Source organism: Rutidosis leptorrhynchoides, chromosome 6 (genome assembly GCF_046630445.1).
Source record: "Rutidosis leptorrhynchoides isolate AG116_Rl617_1_P2 chromosome 6, CSIRO_AGI_Rlap_v1, whole genome shotgun sequence".
Classification (NCBI taxonomy): domain Eukaryota; kingdom Viridiplantae; phylum Streptophyta; class Magnoliopsida; order Asterales; family Asteraceae; genus Rutidosis; species Rutidosis leptorrhynchoides.
Genome location: NC_092338.1, coordinates 200,116,350 through 200,137,512, shown reverse-complemented (window position 1 = coordinate 200,137,512; position 21,163 = coordinate 200,116,350). Strand labels below are relative to the sequence as shown.

Genomic DNA, 21,163 nt, shown 5'->3' with positions numbered 1-21,163 from the left:
TTTTGGTTTGGATAATTAAAAACTATGATAAACTTTGATTTAAAAGTTGTTCTTCTGGGAAAATGATTGAACATGAAACTATATCCAAAAATCTTGGTTAAACTCAAAGTGAAAGTATGTTTTTCAAAATGGTCATCAAGATGTCGTTCTTTCGACGGAAATGACTACCTCTTTAGTAATTGACATGTAACTTAAATTTCTGACTATAAACTTATACTTTTTCTATTTGGATTCTTAAATTAGAGTTCAATATGAAACCATAGCAATTTGATTCACTCAAAACGGATTTAAAATGAAGAAGTTATAGGTAAAACAAGATTGGATATTTTTGATCCTTTTAGCTACGGGAAATGTTTAACAAATCTATACAAATCATATCCTAGCTAACTTATATTGTATTATACATGTATTCTAATATATTATGTAATCTTGAGATACCATAGATACGTATGCAAATATTTTGACATATCATATCGACCCATGTATATATATTTTTGGAACAACCATAGACACTCTATATGCAGTAATGTTGGAGTTAGCTATACAGGGTTGAGGTTGATTCCAAAAATATATATACTTTGAGTTATGATTTAGCCTGAGATGTGTATACACTGGGTCGTGAATTGATTCAAGATAATATATATCGATTTATTTCTGTACATCTAACTGTGGACAACTAGTTGTAGGTTACTAACGAGGACAGCTGACTTAATACACTCAAATCTTTAAAACATAATAAAAATGGTTGTAATTATATTTTGATCATACTTTGATATATATGTACATATTTGTATAGGTTCGTGAATCGATCCGTGGCCAAGTCTTATTTCCGAGGAAGGAAATATTTGTGAAAGTGAGTTATAGTCCCAATTTTAAAATCTAATATTTTTGGGATGAGAATACATGCAGGTTTTATAAATGATTTACAAAATAGACACAAGTACGTGAAACTACATTCTATGGTTGAATTATCGAAATCGAATATGCCCCTTTTTATTAAGTCTGGTAATCTAAGAATTAGGGAACAGACACCCTAATTGACGCGAATCCTAAAGATAGATCCATTGGGCCTAACAATTCCCATCCAAAGTACCGGATACTTTAGTACTTCAAAATTTATATCATATCCGAAGGGTATCACGAAATGATGGGGATATTCTTATATATGCATCTTGTTAATGTCGGTTACCAGGTGCTCACCATATGAATGATTTTTATCTCTATGTATGGGATGTGTATTGAAATATGAAATCTTGTGGTCTATTGTTACGATTTGATATATATAGGTTAAACCTATAACTCACCAACATTTTTGTTGACGTTTAAAGCATGTTTATTCTCAGGTGAATACTAAGAGCTTCCGCTGTTGCATACTAAAATAAGGACAAGATTTGGAGTCCATGTTTGTATGATATTGTGTAAAAACTGCATTCAAGAAACATATGTCGATGTAATATATTTCTATTGTAAACCATTATGTAATAGTCGTGTGTAAACAGTATATTTTAGATTATCATTATTTAATAATCTACGTAATGTTTTTAAAACCTTTATTGATAAAATAAAGGTTATGATTGTTTTAAAAATGAATGCAGTCTTTGAAAAACATCTCATATAGAAGTCAAAACCTCGCAACGAAATCAATTAATATGAAACGTTTATAATCAATATGAACGGGACATTTTAGTTGGTATCCGAGCGTTGGTCTTAGAGAACCAGAAAATTTGCATTAGTGTGTCTTATCGAGTTTGTTAGGATGCATTAGTGAGTCTGGACTTCGACCGTGTTTTCTTTAAAAATGATTGCTTAACATTTTTGTTGGAAACTATATATTATTAACATGTAAATATTATGTGATATATTAATCTCTTAACATGTTTGATATTGTGTGATAGATGTCTACCTCTAGCACAAATCCAATTAACTCACCTAATAATAACGAAGAGTCGAATATATATTGGCAAGATTCACAAGTTCCCGAAGAACTAGAAGAAGAGGAAACGGAACTGGAAGAAGAGGAACCAGAAGAAGAGGAACCGGAAGAAGAAGAGGTTCCAGAGGGGGGAATAGTAGGAACCACAGAAAACCGGACAAATAAAAGAAAATCCTCAACCAATGGACCAAAGTTAATAATGGTCAATGGTGTTTCCGCTAAGGAAGCAAAATATTGGGAAAATTACCAATTCTTTGATGAATCGGATCCTGATGAGGATTCCGATGATGTTATAGAAATTACCCCGACCCAATTTAATGAGGCAACATAAAATAATAAGGGAAAAGGCATCAGAATAGAGAAATCTGATTCCGACCCCGATGAACTTTATATGTACCGTCAACACCCGTATTTTCAATATCGTGACAATAACCCGGGAACCTCTAAACCACCAGGTTTTTCTAAACCAATGTGGAAAATGACGACTCGTATTAGAGAAACTTCATATATCCCTAGAAGATTAGGAAAAAGAACCAAGTCCGAAGAGGAAGAAACCAGTGATTCAGATTAGAGGGGTGTGAGCATGTTGTGTAATAAATGTATTGTAGTATGCTTGTACTTTTATGTTCTATGTAAAAATTGCTTGTATTTTTTGTTATTACGAATCTAATCCTTGTCTATTTTACAGTATAAAAACAAAATGGACGTTAAGGGTAGACAACTGAATATTTTAGAAGACCTACCAGAGGATATGATTGAGGAAATCTTATCTAGAGTCGGTCAGAATTCATCAGCACATTTAGTTATGGAGAAATTAACTTGTCAAACATTTGAAAGACTTTTCAAAAATGCCTTAGTTTATAAAAGGCTTTCCTTTGATAGGTGGGGTATATCACATTGGGGAGACTTTAAGTTACACCGTGTTTGCTTTAAAGCGTTAAATTCGGGGAACCCAAATGCAATTTTACGCTACGGGTTAAGAACCTATTTTGACTCAACATATCCCAACATAGGATTTCGTGAATTAGAAAGAGCTTCTAACATGCAACATAAAGAAGCATGTTATGCTTACGGGTTAGTGATGTTCACTTATTACCAAAGTAAGAAAAAGAACATCGGATTGCAGCTTTTAAATAAAACTTTCCCACAAGTGACGGATTCAGTAGTTGGGGTGAGAAACAAGGTTTTTAGATTATTACGGGGCTGTTGGACATTACGAAACCCTCGTACTTTTGACGACATTACAACATGCTGCCTAGCCAATGGTCATAACGGTTATTTTCTACAAGACCAAGGATGGGAAGTCGTCTTAGTAAAACCAGAATGCATGACTTGTTTCTGGACTTATGAATTACGTGTCTTTATTTCCTTTGCTGAACAACTTGCGTATTAACTAGATTTATCTTCAAAACTGTCCTGTATCATAGTGTACTATATTTCATGTTATATGTAATATAGCGAAGTTGTAAGTTTGAAGAATATTTGTATGTGATATATTATTATAATCAGTTTTTCATATGGAATTGTAGTAGTTGAATTGTATATTAGCTACTAAGTATGAACTTAACGGGTAGGTAGTACCCGAATTTAAACTTATAAAACGCTAATATGAAGAAAAAGCTTTTATAAATGAGTTCATATTATGCTACGAGATACTATTGACTACTCTTAATATTCTATATGATTAAATTGTTTCATTTAACTATTTTGAAGGAAATGGCACCAACTACTCGACACACCTTGAATATGAGCGAAGAGGAATTTCGTGCCTTTCTTGATTCAAACATAGCCGCAGTACAGGTCGCTCTACATACCAACAATAACTCTGAATCTAGCAATACAGCTAACGGCGCAAGAAATCGTGTAGGATGCTCCTACAAGGAATTCACTACCTGCAAACCTTCAGAATTTGATGGGACCGAAGGACCAATCGGATTGAAACGGTGGACTGAGAAAGTTGAATCGGTGTTTGCCATAAGTAAGTGTGCTGAAGGAGACAAAGCGAAGTATGCTACGCATACCTTCACAGGTATTGCGTTAACATGGTGGAATACCTATCTAGAGCAAGTGGGACAAGATGTTGCTTACGCGCTATCGTGGTCAGCATTCAAGCACTTGATGAACGAGAAGTACCGTCCCAGAATCGAGGTCAATAAGCTCAAGTCAGAACTTAGAGGGTTACGAACATAGGGATTCGATATTACTTCGTACGAAAGATGATTCACAGAATTGTGCCTATTGTGTCTGAGAGCGTTCGAAGATGAGGAAGAGAAGATCGACGCGTTTGTGAAAGGGTTACCGGAGAGAATCCAAAAAGATATAAGTTCACACGAGCCTGCCTCCATACAAAAGGCATGTAGAATGGCTAACAAACTAGTGAACCAGATTGAGGGAAGAATTAAAGAACAGGTGGCCGAAGAGGCCAACGTGAAGCTAGTCAAAAGAAAGTGGGAGAAAAACGGTGATAAGAGTCACCTAAACAACAATAACTATCCCAACAATCGCAACATCAATCGCAACAACAACAAACGGCACAACAACAACAACAACAACAACAACAACAACAACAACTACAAAAATCATCCCAACAACAATAACAACCGCAACAACAACAACAATCAGAAGCTGCTATGCCAAAGGTGTGAAAAGTATCACTCGGGGTTCTGCACCAAATTTTGCAACAAGTGTAAAAGAAATGGTCATAGCGCGGCGAAGTGTGAGGTCTACGGACCAGGGGTTAACAGAACGAAAGGAACAAATGGTGTCAGAACAAGTAATGGCGGAGCAAGTAGTGTCGGAACAAGTTATGCCAATGTAGTTTGTTATAAATGTGGAAAACCGGGCCACATTATTAGAAATTGCCCAACCAGGAGAACACGAATGGACAAGGCCGCGGAAGAGTTTTCAATATTAATGCGGCAGAGGCACAGGAAGACCCGGAGCTTGTTACGGGTACGTTTCTTATTGACAATAAATCTGCTTACGTTTTATTTGATTCGGGTGCGAATAGAAGCTATATGAGTAGAGATTTTTGTGCTAAATTAAGTTGTCCATTGACGCCGTTGGATAGTAAATTTTTACTCTAATTAGCAAACGGTAAATTAATTTCAGCAGATTATATATGCCGGAATCTAGAAATTAAACTGGGTAGCGAAATATTTAAGATTTATTTGATACCAGTAGAGTTAGGGAGTTTTGATGTAATAGTTGGCATGGACTGGCTGAAGGAGATGAAAGCAGAGATCGTATGTTACAAAAATGCAATTCGCATTGTACGAGAAGGAGAACCCTTACGTAGAAAAGGGCAACACGAAGCTACATCTTATTAGTAATTTGAAGGCACAAAAAATAATAAGAAAAGGTTGCTATACTGTTCTAGCACACGTCGAGAAAGTACAAACTGAAGAAAAGAGCATCAATGATGTTCCCGTCGCAAAAGAATTTCCCGATGTATTTCCGAAAGAATTACCGGGACTACCTCCACATCGATCTATTGAATTTCAAATAGATCTTGTACCAGGAGCTGCACCAATAGCTCGTGCTCCTTACAGACTCGCACCCAGCGAGATGAAAGAACTGCAAAGCCAACTGCAAGAACTATTAGAACGTAGTTTCATTCGACCAAGCATATCACCATGGGGAGCTCTTATTTTGTTTGTCAAGAAGAAGGATGGTACATTTAGGTTGTGTATTGACTACAGAGAGTTGAATAAACTTACCATCAAAAACCGTTATCCACTTCCGAGAATTGACGACTTATTTGATCAACTACAAGGCTTGTCGGTTTATTCGAAAATCGATTTACGTTCTGGATATCATCAAATGCGAGTAAAGGAGGATGATCTTCCAAAAACTGCTTTTAGGATACGTTATGGTCATTACGAGTTTATGGTTATGCCGTTTGGATTGACTAACACACCAGCTGTGTTCATGGACCTTATGAACCGAGTGTGTCGTCCATATCTTGACAAGTTTGTCATTGTTTTCATCGATGACATACTTATTTACTCAAAGAATGATCAAGAGCACGAAGAACATTTGAGAAAAGTGCTAGAAGTATTGAGGAAAGAAAAACTGTACGCTAAGTTTTCAAAGTGTGCATTTTGGTTGGAAGAAGTTCAATTTCTCGGTCACATAGTGAACAAAGAAGGTATCCAGGTGGACCCGGCAAAGATCGAAACCGTTGAAAAGTGGGAAACCCCAAAAACTCCGAAGCATATACGTCAATTTTTAGGATTGGCTGGTTACTACAGAATATTCATCCAAGATTTCTCCAAAATAGCAAAAACCTTGACTGCATTAACGCATATAGGAAAGAAATTTGAATGGAAGGATGAACAAGAGAAGGCGTTTCAGTTATTGAAGAAAAAGCTAACTACGACACCTATATTGTCATTGCCTGAAGGGAATGATGATTTTGTGATTTATTGTGACACATCAAAGCAAGGTCTCGGTTGTGTATTAATGCAACGAACGAAGGTGATTGCTTATGCGTCTAGACAATTGAAGATTCACGAGCAAAATTATACAACTCATGATTTGGAATTGGGTGCTATTGTTTTTGCATTAAAGACTTGGAGACATTATTTATATGGAGTCAAAAGTATTATATATACCGACCACAAAAGTCTCCAACATATATTTAATCAGAAGCAATTAAATATGAGACAACGCGGGTGGATTGAACTGTTGAATGATTATGATTTTGAGATTCGATACCACCCGGGAAAGGCGAATGTGGTAGCCGACGCTTTGAGTAGAAAGGACAGAGAACCTATACGGGTAAAAGCTATGAATATAAGTATTCGTACTAACCTTACTACTCAAATAAAGGACGCGCAACAGGGGGTTGTAAAAGAAGGAAAGTTGAAGAATGAGATACCCAAAGATCAGAGAAACATCTTAATATTCGGGAAGACGGAACCCGATATAGGGCTGATAGAATTTGGGTACCAAGGTTTGGAGATGTGAGAGAAATGGTACTTAAAGAAGCACATAAAACCAGATATTCAATACATCCCGGAGCAGGGAAGATGTATAAAGATCTCAAGAAACACTTTTGGTGGCCGGGTATGAAAGCCGATATTGCTAAATATGTAGGAGAATATTTGACGTGTTCTAAGGTCAAAGCTGAACATCAGAAACCATCAGGTCTACTACAACAACCTGAAATCCCGGAATGGAAATGGGAAAACATTACCATGGATTTCATTACTAAATTGCCAAGGACTGCAAGTGGTTATGATACTATTTGGGTAATAGTTGATCGTCTCACCAAGTCAGCACACTTCCTGCCAATGAGAGAAGATGAAAAAATGGAGAAGTTGGCGCGATTGTATTTGAAGGAGGTTGTCTCCATACATGGAATACCCATCTCTATTATCTCTGATAGGGATGGTAGATTTGTTTCAAGGTTCTGGCAGACGTTGCAACAAGCATTTGGGACTCATCTAGATATGAGTACTGCCTATCATCCATAAACTGATGGGCAGAGCGAAAGGATGATACAAACACTTGAAGACATGCTACGAGCATGTGTTATTGATTTCGGAAACAGTTGGGATCAACACCTACCGTTAGCAGAATTTTCCTACAACAACAGTTATCATTCTAGTATTGAGATGGCGCCGTTTGAGGCACTTTATGGTAGAAAGTGCAGGTCTCCGATTTGTTGGAATGAAGTGGGGGATAGACAGATTACGGGTCCGGATATAATACAAGAAACTACCGAGAAAATCATCCAAATTCAACAACGATTGAAAACCGCCCAGAAAAGAGCTACGCGGACAGTAAAAGAAAAAATATAGAGTTTGAAATTGGAGAAATGGTCATGCTTAAGGTTTCACCTTGGAAAGGCATTGTTCGATTTGGTAAACGGGGGAAACTAAATCCAAGGTACATTGGACCATTCAAGATTATAGATCGTGTCGGACCAGTAGCTTACCAACTGGAGCTACCTCAACAACTTGCGGCTGTACATAACACTTTCCACATCTCAATTTTGAAGAAATGTTTTGCTAAAGAAGATCTCACTATTCCGTTGGACGAAATCCGAATCAATGAAAAACTTCAATTCATTGAAGAACCCATCGAAATAATGGATCATGAGGTTAAGAGACTTAAGCAAAACAAGATACCGATTGTTAAGGTTCGATGGAATACTCGTATAGGACTCGAGTTCACCTGGGAGCATGAAGATCAGATGAAGAAGAAATACCCGCATCTATTTCCAGAAGATTCGTCAACACCTTTAACAGCTTAAAATTTCGGGACGAAATTTATTTAACGGGTAGGTACTGTAGTGACCCGAACTTTTCCATGTTTATATATATTAATTGAGATTGATATTTATATGACTAAATGTTTCCAACATGTTAAGCAATCAAACTTGTTAAGACTTGATTAAATGAAATAAGTTTCATATAGACAATTGATCACCCAAGTTGACCGGCGATTCACGAACGTTACAAAATTGTAAAAATTACATGTTGTAGTATATATAGACATATATATATGGTTGAAATAATATTATGATGAGTAAGTATCTCATTAAATATATTAACAATGTGTGATATACATAAGAAATGAGATTACTAAGTTAAGAAACTTGAAATGATATATATAACGATTATCGTTATGATAACGTCTACTAAATACATATGTATCATATTAAGATATTGATACACTATATTTAACATGATAAAATGATATTTAAATATATCATTAATTGTGTTAACAATGAACTACATATGTAAAAACAACACTACTAACTCAAGAATTACGAAACGAGACTTATATGTAACGATTATCGTTGTAACGATATTTTAATGTATATATCATATTAAAAGATATTCATATATCATAATATCATGATAATATAATAATTTAACATCTCATTTGATATAATAAACATTGGGTTAACAACATTAATTGAGATCGTTAACTTATAGGTTTCAAAACAACACTTACATGTAACGACTAACGAAGACTTAACGACTCCATTAGAATGTATATACATGTTGTGTTTTGATATGTATTCTTAAACTTTTGAAAGACTTCAAGACACATATCAAAGTACTTCTACTTAACAAAAATGATTAAAATTACATCCTCGTTCAGTTTCATCAACAATTCTACTCATATGCACCCGTATTCGTACTCGTACAATACACAGCTTTTAGATGTATATACTATTGGTATATACACTCCAATGATCAGCTCTTAGCAGCCCATGTGAGTCACCTAACACATGTGGGAACCATCATTTGGCAACTAGCATGAAATATCTCATAAAATTACAAAAATATTAGTAATCATTCATGACTTATTTACATGAAAACAAAATTACATATCCTTTATATCTAATCCATATAACAACGACCAAAAACACCTACAAACACTTTCATTCTTCAATTTTATTCATATAATTGATCTCTCTCAAGTTCCATCTTCAAGTTCTAAGTGTTCTTCATAAATTCCATAAGTATAGTTTCAAAAAAATCAAGAATACTACCAAGTTTGCAAGTTTACTTCCAAGCTTTCTAATTCATTTCAAGTAATCATCTAAGATCAAGGAACCTTTGTTATTTATAGTAGGTTATCTTTCTAATTCAATGTAATATTCATATTCAAACTTTGATTCAATTTCTACAACTATAACAATCTTATTTCGAGTGAAAATCTTACTTGAACTATTTTCGTGTCATGATTCTGCATCAAGAACTTTCAAGCCATCCAAGGATCCTTTGAAGCTAGATCCATTTTTCTCATTTCCAGTAGTTTTATCCAGAAAAATTGAGGTAGTAATTATGTTCATAACATCATTCGATTCATACATATAAAGCTATCTTATTCGAAGGTTTAAACTTGTAATCACTAGAACATAGTTTAGTTAATTCTAAACTTGTTCGCAAACAAAAGTTAATCCTTCTAACTAGAATTTTTAAAATCAACTAAACACATGTTCTATATCTATATGATATGCTAACTTAATTATTTAAAACCTGGAAACACGATGAGCACCATAAAATCGGATATACGCCGTCGTAGTGAAACCGGAGGCTGTTTTGGTTTGGATAATTAAAAACTATGATAAACTTTGATTTAAAAGTTGTTCTTCTGGGAAAATGATTTTTAATATGAACATGAAACTATATCCAAAAATCTTGGTTAAACTCAAAGTGAAAGTATGTTTTTTAAAATGGTCATCAAGATGTCGTTCTTTCGACAGAAATGACTACCTCTTTAGTAATTGACATGTAACTTAAATTTCTGACTATAAACTTATACTTTTTCTATTTGGATTCTTAAATTATAGTTCAATATGAAATCACAGCAATTTGATTCACTCAAAACGGATTTAAAATGAAGAAATTATGGGTAAAACAAGATTGGATATTTTTGATCTTTTTAGCTACGGGAAATGTTTAACAAATCTATACAAATCATATCCTAGCTAACTTATATTGTATTATACATGTATTCTAATATATTATGTAATCTTGGGATACCATAGACACGTATGCAAATGTTTTGACATATCATATCGACCCATGTATATATATTATTTGAAACAACCATAGACACTCTATATGCAGTAATGTTGGAGTTAGCTATACAGGGTTGAGGTTGATTCCGAAAATATATATACTTTGAGTTGTGATTTAGCCTGAGACGTATATACACTGGGTCGTGGATTGATTCAAGATAATATATATCGATTTATTTCTGTACATCTAACTGTGGACAACTAGTTGTAGGTTACTAACGAGGACAGCTGACTTAATACACTCAAATCTTTAAAACATAATAAAAATGGTTGTAATTATATTTTGATCATACTTTGATATATATGTACATATTTGTATAGGTTCGTGAATCGATCCGTGGCCAAGTCTTATTTCCGAGGAAGGAAATATCTGTGAAAGTGAGTTATAGTCCCACTTTTAAAATCTAATATTTTTGGGATGAGAATACATGCAGGTTTTATAAATGATTTACAAAATAGACACAAGTACGTGAAACTACATTCTATGGTTGAATTATCGAAATCGAATATGCCCCTTTTTATTAAGTCTGGTAATCTAAGAATTAAGGAACAGACACCCTAATTGACGCGAATCCTAAAGATAGATCTATTGGGCCTAACAAACCCCATCCAAAGTACCAGATGCTTTAGTACTTCGAAATTTATATCATATCCGAAGGGTGTCCCGGAATGATGGGTATATTCTTATATATGCATCTTGTTAATGTCGGTTACAAGGTGTTCACCATATGAATGATTTTTATCTCTATATATGGGATGTGTATTGAAATATGAAATCTTGTGGTCTATTGTTACGATTTGATATATATTGGTTAAACCTATAACTCACCAACATTTTTGTTGACGTTTAAAGCATGTTTATTCTCAGGTGAATACTAAGAGCTTCCGCTGTTGCATACTAAAATAAGGACAAGATTTGGAGTCCATGTTTGTATGATATTGTGTAAAAACTGTATTCAAGAAATATATGTCGATGTAATATATTTATATTGTAAACCATTATGTAATAGTCGTGTGTAAACAGTATATTTTAGATTATCATTATTTGATAATCTATGTAATGTTTTTAAAACCTTTATAGATAAAATAAAGGTTATGGTTGTTTTAAAAATGAATGCAGTCTTTGAAAAATGTCTCATATAGAGGTCAAAACCTCACAACGAAATCAATTAATATGGAACATTTATAATCAATATGAACGGGACATTTCACCTTTATCGATTATTTCTGACCGAGATGGCCGTTTTGTTTCTAGATTTTGGCGTACTTTACAAGAAGCGTTGGGAACGCGTTTAGACATGAGCACCGCATATCATCCACAAACCGACAGACAAAGCGAAAGCACAATTCAAACCTTGGAAGACATGCTACGAGCTTGTGTTATCGGTTTCGGAAAAGCTTGGGACAAGCACTTGCCTCTCGCTGAATTCTCCTACAACAATAGTTATCACGCGAGTATTAACGCCGCACCATTCGAAGCATTATATGGCCGAAAATGTCGTTTACCTCTTTGTTGGGCCGAAGTAGGCGACACACAAATCACCGGACCTGAACTCATTCATGAAACAACCGAGAAGATTGTTCAAATCAGAGATAGTTTTAGGACGGCCCGAAGTCGTCAAAAGAGCTATACCGACAAAAGACGCAACGACCTCGAATTCCAAGTCGGTGACCACGTAATGTTAAAAGTCGCACCTTGGAAAGGTGTAATTCATTTCAGGAAACGCGGGAAGCTATATCCGCGGTATATTGGTCCTTTCGAAATCTTGGAGCGTGTCAGAACCGTTGCTTGTCGTTTAGATCTTCCGCCTCAACTGAGCTCCGTTCATCCTACTTTTCATGTGTCAAATTTAAAAAAGTGTTTTGCCGAACCCGAACTTGTCATTCCTCTCGAAGAGCTTACTATTGATGACAAACTTCATTTTGTGGAGGAACCGGTTGAAATTGTGGACACCTCCGTCAAGACGCTAAAGCAAAGTAGAATCCCGATCATTAAGGTCCGTTGGAATGCCAAAAGGGGACCCGAGTTTACTTGGAAAAGGCAAGATCAAATGCAAAAGAAATACCCTCATTTATTCGTGGATTCGAAAACCCAAGATCCCGAGGAAGAAACAACGACTACTACGCCTACTTAAATTTCGGGACGAAATTTCTTTTAAGGAGTAGGTAATGTAACATCCCGCCTTTTTCCGTTTACCTTCCGTTATACTAATTTAAAAATCCGTTATATAATTATAACATCCGCTGTTAATACGCGTTTAAAATATTTCGTTTAGGTAATTCACGCACCCGCTTCAAACTCGAGGGACTATTTGTGTCAAATGGCCAAACTTGACCAACTAGGTCAAAGAGTCAACCCATCTCCTCCATTCATTCATCCTCCACCTTTTGATACTTCCTCCCTATTTCTCTCAACACCCCAAGCAAAGAATCATCATCTATTTCAAATCGAGCAAGCATCAACTCAAACAAATTACATATTCGGAATCCTTGCATCTTCCTCTTCAAATCCATACCAATCTCATTGCATTTGGGTAACTTTCTAAAAACACTAGATTTTGTGTTCTTGATGTTTTTAACTTATAAAAGTGTTAATTAGTGTCTATGGCTCAAGTCTAACATGAATATGTGATATATATGCTTGACCTTGTTATTTTAAGTAACTAGCATGAACTTGAAGTTTGGGTGTTTGATTTTGTGTTTTGGTTGCTTAAATGTTGTTTAAATGTTAAAGTTTAAGTATTAAACGTGTTACTAGCATCACTAGCTTCAATTTGATGTGTAGGTTGATTAAGGAAACTTCATTAACATGATTAAGGATTTATTGATTGTTAGTTAGGGTTTGGTAGCCTTGAATGTGATTTTTGATGCATTAAAAGCCTTGAAATGTTATTGGAAGGTGTTTAGTTGTATTGTATGCGTAATTACCTACGAAACGGCGCATTATATGTGAACATTCAATTCCCGAATCATCAATGTGCATTTATGAACTTGGATGCATAAATGGTGAACATTTAATGCGGTTTTGGTTGTTATAAATGTTGAATTGATTGATGAAATGTGCTTAGTTGCGTTCCTTGTCAAAATACATTTCCGATGATATAAGATACATGTTTTGATTATTTGCGGATCATAAATTGTGATAGTTTGAAGTTTGGTTCGTGCACTTGTGTAATTTCAGCAAGCAGACCTGTGCACTGATTTGGACGCCGTCCAAAATCCTGGACGCCGTCCAGGCCTTCACATCTGGACGCCGTCCAGCCAATCTGGACGCCGTCCAGATGAACTACCAGGTTCTGATTTGGTTGGTCGTTTACCGTTAAATTCTAACTATGCTACGCACCTCCGATTCACATGTAACTTGTTCTAACATGCACATATATGATTAAAAATCTCGGAAAAATAGTTCGGGACCCGACCCGAACGTGTTGATTTTTTCGTTGACTTTGACTTGACCAAAGTTGACTTTCGTTTAAACTTAACCAAATACTTATGCAATCATCCTAACATACTTTTATATTTGAATCATGCATGAAACTTGGCAACGTGATTCACATGCTATATGTAATCGAGTCGTAACGAGCCATAGGACTAATTGAACAACTTTGACCAATCATGTTTATCGTTATTGATACGACCTACTTGTTTAGGTCAAAACTAGCATTCGTTCTTGCACACGTTTACTTGCGAAGTACTTTTATACGCTTGCACTCAAGGTGAGATCATAGTCCCACTTTTACTCTTTTATACTTATACTTGGGATGAGAAAACATAAACGATTCATACTTTTATACCTTGAACATGAATACGAAAGCAAAGGTACGTAGGAGTTAGAACAAAAATCCTCAAGTCCAATTATCATTAGTTACACTTGTAGGGTGTAAGCGAGAACTTATGTTGTGTGGCCATACAGGTTTAACGAACCCTCATTCGGACGGTTCGCTACCGTTAGCGAATGAAATATAATTTTATCGGAATAGTGTATGTTCTAACACTATTATACAGAGGTAAGATTCAGTTAAGCTTGGTAATTGGATGCTCGTGATACAAACAACATCTTTTGAGATGTATACGCTTGATACTAAATCTTGTGTTTCAAAAACATACTTTACAAATACACCTACGATTTCACCAACGTTTTTCATTGACCGATTTTCTATGTTTTTCTCAGGTCCATGAATACTAGGTGATACATGCTTCTACACTATACTTTTTGATACTTACTTGGATGTCGAGTATACAGGCATACGTGGAGCGTCTTTTGACTTACTTTAAATTGTGTTGCATATGTTTCAATTGTACTTTAAACGTTGTAATGTAACTAGTCATTGAACTACTTTGTAAACCTTGAAACATCCTTACTTTTGAAATGAATGCGACATATTTTTGGTCAAACATTGTTTTAAAGACTTATGACTACGTAACGGGACCTAAGTAGCGGCGCCGTCAATGACGATTTTGTCGGGTCGCTACATTAAAGATTCAAACTTTTTTGATCAAGATATAGCTTCGGTTTCTAAGGTGTCTAGGGTAGGAAGGTATGGGGTGTTAATTGTGTGCGTTGACTAGAACAGTTGCAATAGGTTACTGTCGTATGTTTCCGATGATTTCGTACTTGTTTCTCCGATTAAATATTTGGCACGAAGTTTTTTCCGCTTCACTTGGGTGGAAGTAAAGGGTATCCCGGTTGCATACGCGTTCACCGATAGTACCTCAAAGGTTGCGAGATTGTTTGGGGACGTGTTGAAGGTTGCGAAGGCTTCTAGCAATTTGGGCAATGTTGGTTCTTTGTACGCTTTCGTCAAAACTGGGAACTCAAAACATTTACATGACTCGGTGGAAGTTGATCTCGAGGATGATATTTTTCCGGTATGTCACGTATGGGTTAACGAGCTAAGTGCCCCATCGGACCTTGATTTACACGAGCTTCCAGCCGATTTATGCATTTTCTAACCAATTCGTTCTTGCGGGTCATCCATTCTACGGTCAACACATTGATTTAGTTAACAAGAATTTGAGTGTCGGTAGTGAACATGTTGATGGTATTAGTTCTGTTCAACCCGAGACAGAGTTGGATGTTATGGATAACATTGTGAACACCGAAGGAGTTGAGGTTGGCTTACAATTCGGTAGCTTAGATGCCGAAGTTGTTGCGGATTTGATCCATGTTCATGATCCTGTCGGGGTTGAGGTTAGTTTAGGTGCAGCTGTAGATGTTGCAGTTGTAGCAGAAGTTGTGGAATGTATTGACCTGAATTCGGTTCCTGATTTACAGCCTTGTTTACCGAGTGTTTCGGGTCCTGTTCCATCTTCGGATGTGCCTACTGATTCAGTTTTTAGTCAATCTGTTGGACCGGTTGGTGAGGGGCATTTTGGAGATAAAAGGGATAAGCATGTTGCGGCTCCGAGGGCAAAAAGAGGCCGACCAAAGAAATGTAAACAAAAGGTTACGGCTTCCTTAAATGTTTCAAGCGTGACCGTGGATCATGATGCGGTTTCTTCTGCTCATCACATAAGTTTGAAGTTAAGAGATGAAGAAATTGCGGGTTCGTTGGAAGTTAATAGAGTAGGATCTTCGGAGTCTAATGATGTGGGTCCCTCGGTTGCGATTAATAAAGGTTTTTTTTTCAAGAATTGGTGGATCGGGGTGAGATTCCACCTAGTGAGGGCATTCGGATTAGTAGTAGCTCGGCGAATGTAATTACTTATAAATTTACATCCCGTAGCGGCAAAGGGCTCCATATTGATAAGTTCGAGGGGAAGACGTCACGTCCGGATAATAGGAATGGTAAAGGCCCCTTTTAGTGGACTTCGATTTTTAGTTTTTTGTGTTTTAGTGTGTTTGTGGTTCCTTCTTTTTGGCCACGTTTTAGGTTTTTGATTGTAGCTTTGATAGATTGTTTAGTTTGGATGTGGTTGCTCGTAATTATGTCTGTTTGTGTGGCCGTTCTTGTTTTGGCTCGGATTGAGTAAGCGTTTTTAGGATAATTTAGACTGCTTACTCTTTTCGAGCTTTTTCGATCGTTGTTTTTTTTTTGTTGTTGTTGTATCGGTTTTATAGAATCTTTTATTTATTGATGAATGTATTCTAATTTTAATAGTAATCGTTATTTTAGCAACAAAAAAAAAAAGAATATTATTACTTTTATAATAATTGTTTTTACTACACATAGTCCTTCATAAATATAGTGTTTTTTTATGGAGACCCATCAAGCTCAACATGTAAGTAGAGGCAAGTTTACCTTAAAAGGGGTGGGTCCTATGACCCTACTACTTTGAAAATTTTTAATGCAATATACACTTTAAATTGAATAAGACACCACTAAATTTAATTATAGAACACAATATATTTATAAATTTTATGGTTTTTTGGGGTTAAACAACCACTAAAGTACCTTTCAAATATAATTAGCTTTGAAATATTTATTTAGGACCCTATTGAATTTTCATTCCGGATTCGTAAGTGCGTATAATGCTTGTGAAATATTTTCACCGAATACCCCTTATGTGACGGGAACAAGGCTAATCTCGCTATGACAAGAGATGCAAATTCTTGACACAAAAGCTATAACCTCGCGTCCACATTTGCAAGGAAATTTCACATCCAGAGACAGAGCCAAATGTAAGTTTATGAGTCATGTGACCGCTCAAATATAAATAGATATATATGACACACGTGAAAGAAAGTTAGTCATCCCAGTTTAGTTGGTTCTGTTCCAAAATCAATGAAAAGATGGTCTCATGTTGGACTAGGAAGATGGTCACATGCTTACTAGTATTTTTTTATTCTTCTAAACTATGTTTACAATTATTTACTTATATGATTTATAATCATTTAAAACTAGGCAATTGCCAAAAAAAAAAGTAATATAAACTAATAAAAGTCATTTTTTTTTATAAAGAGAATATCCAATTTTCATTTGACTAAAAAAGAGTTTGATTTCAATTCAGTATGTACAGGGGTCTTTGATTTTAATAACGTTACAATTGAGGTAAAAACTAACATTTGACATTTTTATTTTATTATTGTGCTTAACTTTGAATTCAATGTGTAAAACCTCATTGCCACATCATTTTTCCGGTAAGACTACTTGTAACGGCAACCAGGCGACGGCGTGGGAGCCGAGGTGGCACCCGGCCACGCCCTGGTGTGCCAGGTATCGGCGCGTGGAGGAGGGCGGGGGAGAGGGGCGTGGGGGTGGTGCGTGGCTTGGAGACGGAAGAGGCAACGGGAGTGAGGGAAATTGGTTGGGACCCTTGTTACATTTTCAGTTGAGGGATGATATATCCGTTGCCAATTTCGGGTTTTAATAAAAAACAAAAAAATTTAATCCAATATTATTTATCCTATATATACACATCTATTTTACACATTCTATATACATTTCTTTCCTCCAATAATACTTTTCCTTTCATATTTACAAACACTATAAAATTTCAGAATGGATAAAACATTCAAAATGCTCGAGTTTATTATTGATGACGATTCGGATGATGAAAAAATATATAATTTTATTAGTAGTTTGGCGGACGAAGATGTCGAGGGAGAAGCTACAAGTTCACGAGTCCCTCGCCCCCGTACCTATATTCCAATGGATCGCGAAGATGCGGCAGTGAGGTTATACAACGATTATTTTTCTGAAACTCCAAATTATACGGAAAAGAACTTTAAACGACGTTATCGAATGAGTCGTGAATTATTTCTCCGTATCATCGAAGGTATTTCAAACTTTAATAGTAGCGATATTCCCGATTATTTTATGTTTTTTAGGGAACGTCCCGATGCTACTGGTCGTCAAAGTTTGACGATACTTCAAAAATGCACGGCGGCCATACGTCAAATGGCGTATGGAACTACACCTGACTTACATGACGAATACATAAAAATTGGTGAGAAAACAGCTGCTTTATGTATAGATAATTTTTGTAGATGCGTTTTTCATTTGTTTGCTAGACAGTACTTGAGAAAACCAACAGCCGAAGATATTGCTCGGCTTTATACTTTTCATGCCCAAAAACATGGTTTACCGGGTATGCTTGGTAGTATTGATTGTATGCATTGAGAGTGGAAGAATTGTCCAATTGCGTGGCAAGGTCAATATACTAGAGGTGATAAAAAAGGCCCGTCCATTATGCTAGAAGCAGTCTCCTCGCAAGATTTGTGGATATGGCATGCATTCTTTGGTATGGTAGGTGCGAACAACGACATTAACGTTTTAAATTATTCGCCATTGTTCAACACTATTAAAAATGGAACTGCTCCACCTTCACCATTCGATGTTAACGGGCATCACTACGAAAGAGGTTATTACCTAGGTGATGGTATATACCCCGACTGGGCAATGTTGGTCAAAGCTCCCCATTCTCCAACTGACGAACCGCGAAAAAAATTTAAAAGGTTTCAAGAAAGTGCAAGAAAAGATATTGAGCGTGCATTTGGAGTATTACAGGGTAGATTTCAAATGTTAAAAACTCCGGCGAGATCTATGGACTTCAACAAAATAAGAAAACATATGTATGCGTGTATCGTATTACATAACATGATTCAAGAAAATAACGGGTTTGTTATTGGGAAGAAAGAAGAAAGAATGATACAACGGAACCCACCATGACGGTTACACATGGATTTGAGGGATCGAGATGCAATGGTTAAGGAAATAAGAGATAAGCAAGTTCACAAACAGTTAGAGGCAGATTTAACCGAGCACGTTTGGAACTTATCACCTTACTTTCATACCGCTAATATTATTGAGTAATTTGTTATGTATTTCTAGTTTCGGTTAAGATTTTTAAATTATGTAATTTTTAATTTCAGTAATTTAAATTAATGTTCTTCGTGTTTACTTATTGAGTAATGTAATATTATTTTTAAACATCACTTTTATTCAACTCACAAACGGTTACATTTTTTAACATCACTTTTATTCAACACACAAAATGTTACATTTTTTAAACAAGAACTAAATTAAACTGAAATACAACATAATATCTTAAAACACAATCATCGATGAATTCAGTAGAGTTCATCAAAAAACGACCATCTGTGTCGTACTCTGGAGCCACCGGTTCATCTTTTTCTTCTTCGGCTGCTTCATCGATGTAACGCCAACCCAACGTTTCTTCATCTTCAAGAACCACATACAGAGTAATGCGGTTACCACGATCTTCAATGGTATCTTTTATCCCGTACCATTGATCATAGGTACGGAGATAGCTGGCCTCCATCTCATCATCATAATCGTCTTCAAAAAACAACACATCCGTGTATTCACAAGGTACATTTGCCTTCAGAAAGGCTAGCAGATCGTCTAAACCAATGTCACGGATATCGATTCCTTCGAATGAATTTTTTTTGCCAGACTTGTACACCTTCATATGATTACGGAAATCACCCCCGTAATGAACATCGTATGCAACAATCATTGGGGAAATTGTTTTCATTTTCACTGATTGGAAGTGTTTTGATTTTGAGTTGAGAAGTGAAGTGTGTGAAATGAATTGAGTTAGTGGGTGTAATTATAGGTGAAAAAGTATCCGTTTTTGAAAAAAAATTAATAATAACGGTCGGATTTTTAAATTCGTTTATTTTTGAATTTTAAAAAATAAATTTGAAAATATTAATAATAAATTCAATAAAGCAATAAATAAAACAGAAAAAATAAAATAAAATGTCACATCAGCTTTCCACTAACCCACACCACAAACTCACACCACCACTACTTCACTCAAACCACCCACACGTCCTAGTCATCAAAAAGCAACCCACGCCCCCAACTCACGCCCCCTACCCTTACGAATGGTCTAACATCAAATTCCGGTCAAACTCTATTCTTTTTTTTTTAATTCGACACAGATCCTTAAAAAATTCACACTCATTTGTTCATAAATGTGCACATAAACTTACAATAGATATTACCCACCAAATCATGCATGCATACTGTTGATATAGATGTAACCCACTAAATCAATATCCTAAACTTACATCGTCATCTATAGTGAATAGACCGGAGGGCGACAGTTTTTGGTTTCAATCTCACCGAAACTCATAACATCACTCACATGAACTAGCATTTTTCATGGTGAACCGAAATCAGAGAAAGAACACTATCAATTGTGTTGGTCCGATTAAGGATCATTAACAACCATATTCGAGCAAAATCAAAGACGGAAGAGATAAACACGATGAATCAAACATAAATCAATATTATTAATATAAACGTTACACTTACAATTGATTTAAACGGAGAAACATTGGTTGGCAAGGGGAGATCGACATTCGTTGACCACGTGCGTACTTGCTTATTGTTGATGCATCAACCTTTACTCCAGATGCAGCTTGTTCACTAGATAGCTTTCGGATCATTGCAATCCGATGCCTCGATGATCTCCCCTATACACGGGAATCGCCAAAACGGCTCTTCCAAATTAGGGTTCTAGCCTGACCCCAATTAGGGTTCTACTCTCTTAACCCTAAAAGACATGTAAAACTGATATATATAGACGAATAGGCTTAGGTTACCCTAATGGGCCTATCGACATGAATGGCCCAACATTCGGCCCAACAGTCACAAATGCTCTTGTAACTGATCAGTTTTACGCGTGTAATATATCTAGGTGTACAATGTAATAATAAACGTTATTCTCATAGCGACGGCCATACAAAATATGCATCAACAATTTCC

General features: G+C 35.9%; 2 protein-coding genes across 2 annotated transcripts; both read left to right on the top strand.

Moving 5' to 3' along the window:
- The first annotated feature begins 17,923 nt into the window (after positions 1 to 17,923).
- On the top strand, positions 17,924 to 18,544 carry LOC139854351 (uncharacterized). The gene has a single exon (XM_071843659.1). The coding sequence runs from the start codon at positions 17,924 to 17,926 to the stop codon at positions 18,542 to 18,544; it is 621 nt and encodes a 206-aa protein (XP_071699760.1).
- Positions 18,545 to 18,613: 69 nt separating this feature from the next.
- Positions 18,614 to 19,093, top strand: LOC139854350 (uncharacterized). Its single transcript, XM_071843658.1, has one exon. The coding sequence runs from the start codon at positions 18,614 to 18,616 to the stop codon at positions 19,091 to 19,093; it is 480 nt and encodes a 159-aa protein (XP_071699759.1).
- Positions 19,094 to 21,163: the final 2,070 nt, after the last annotated feature.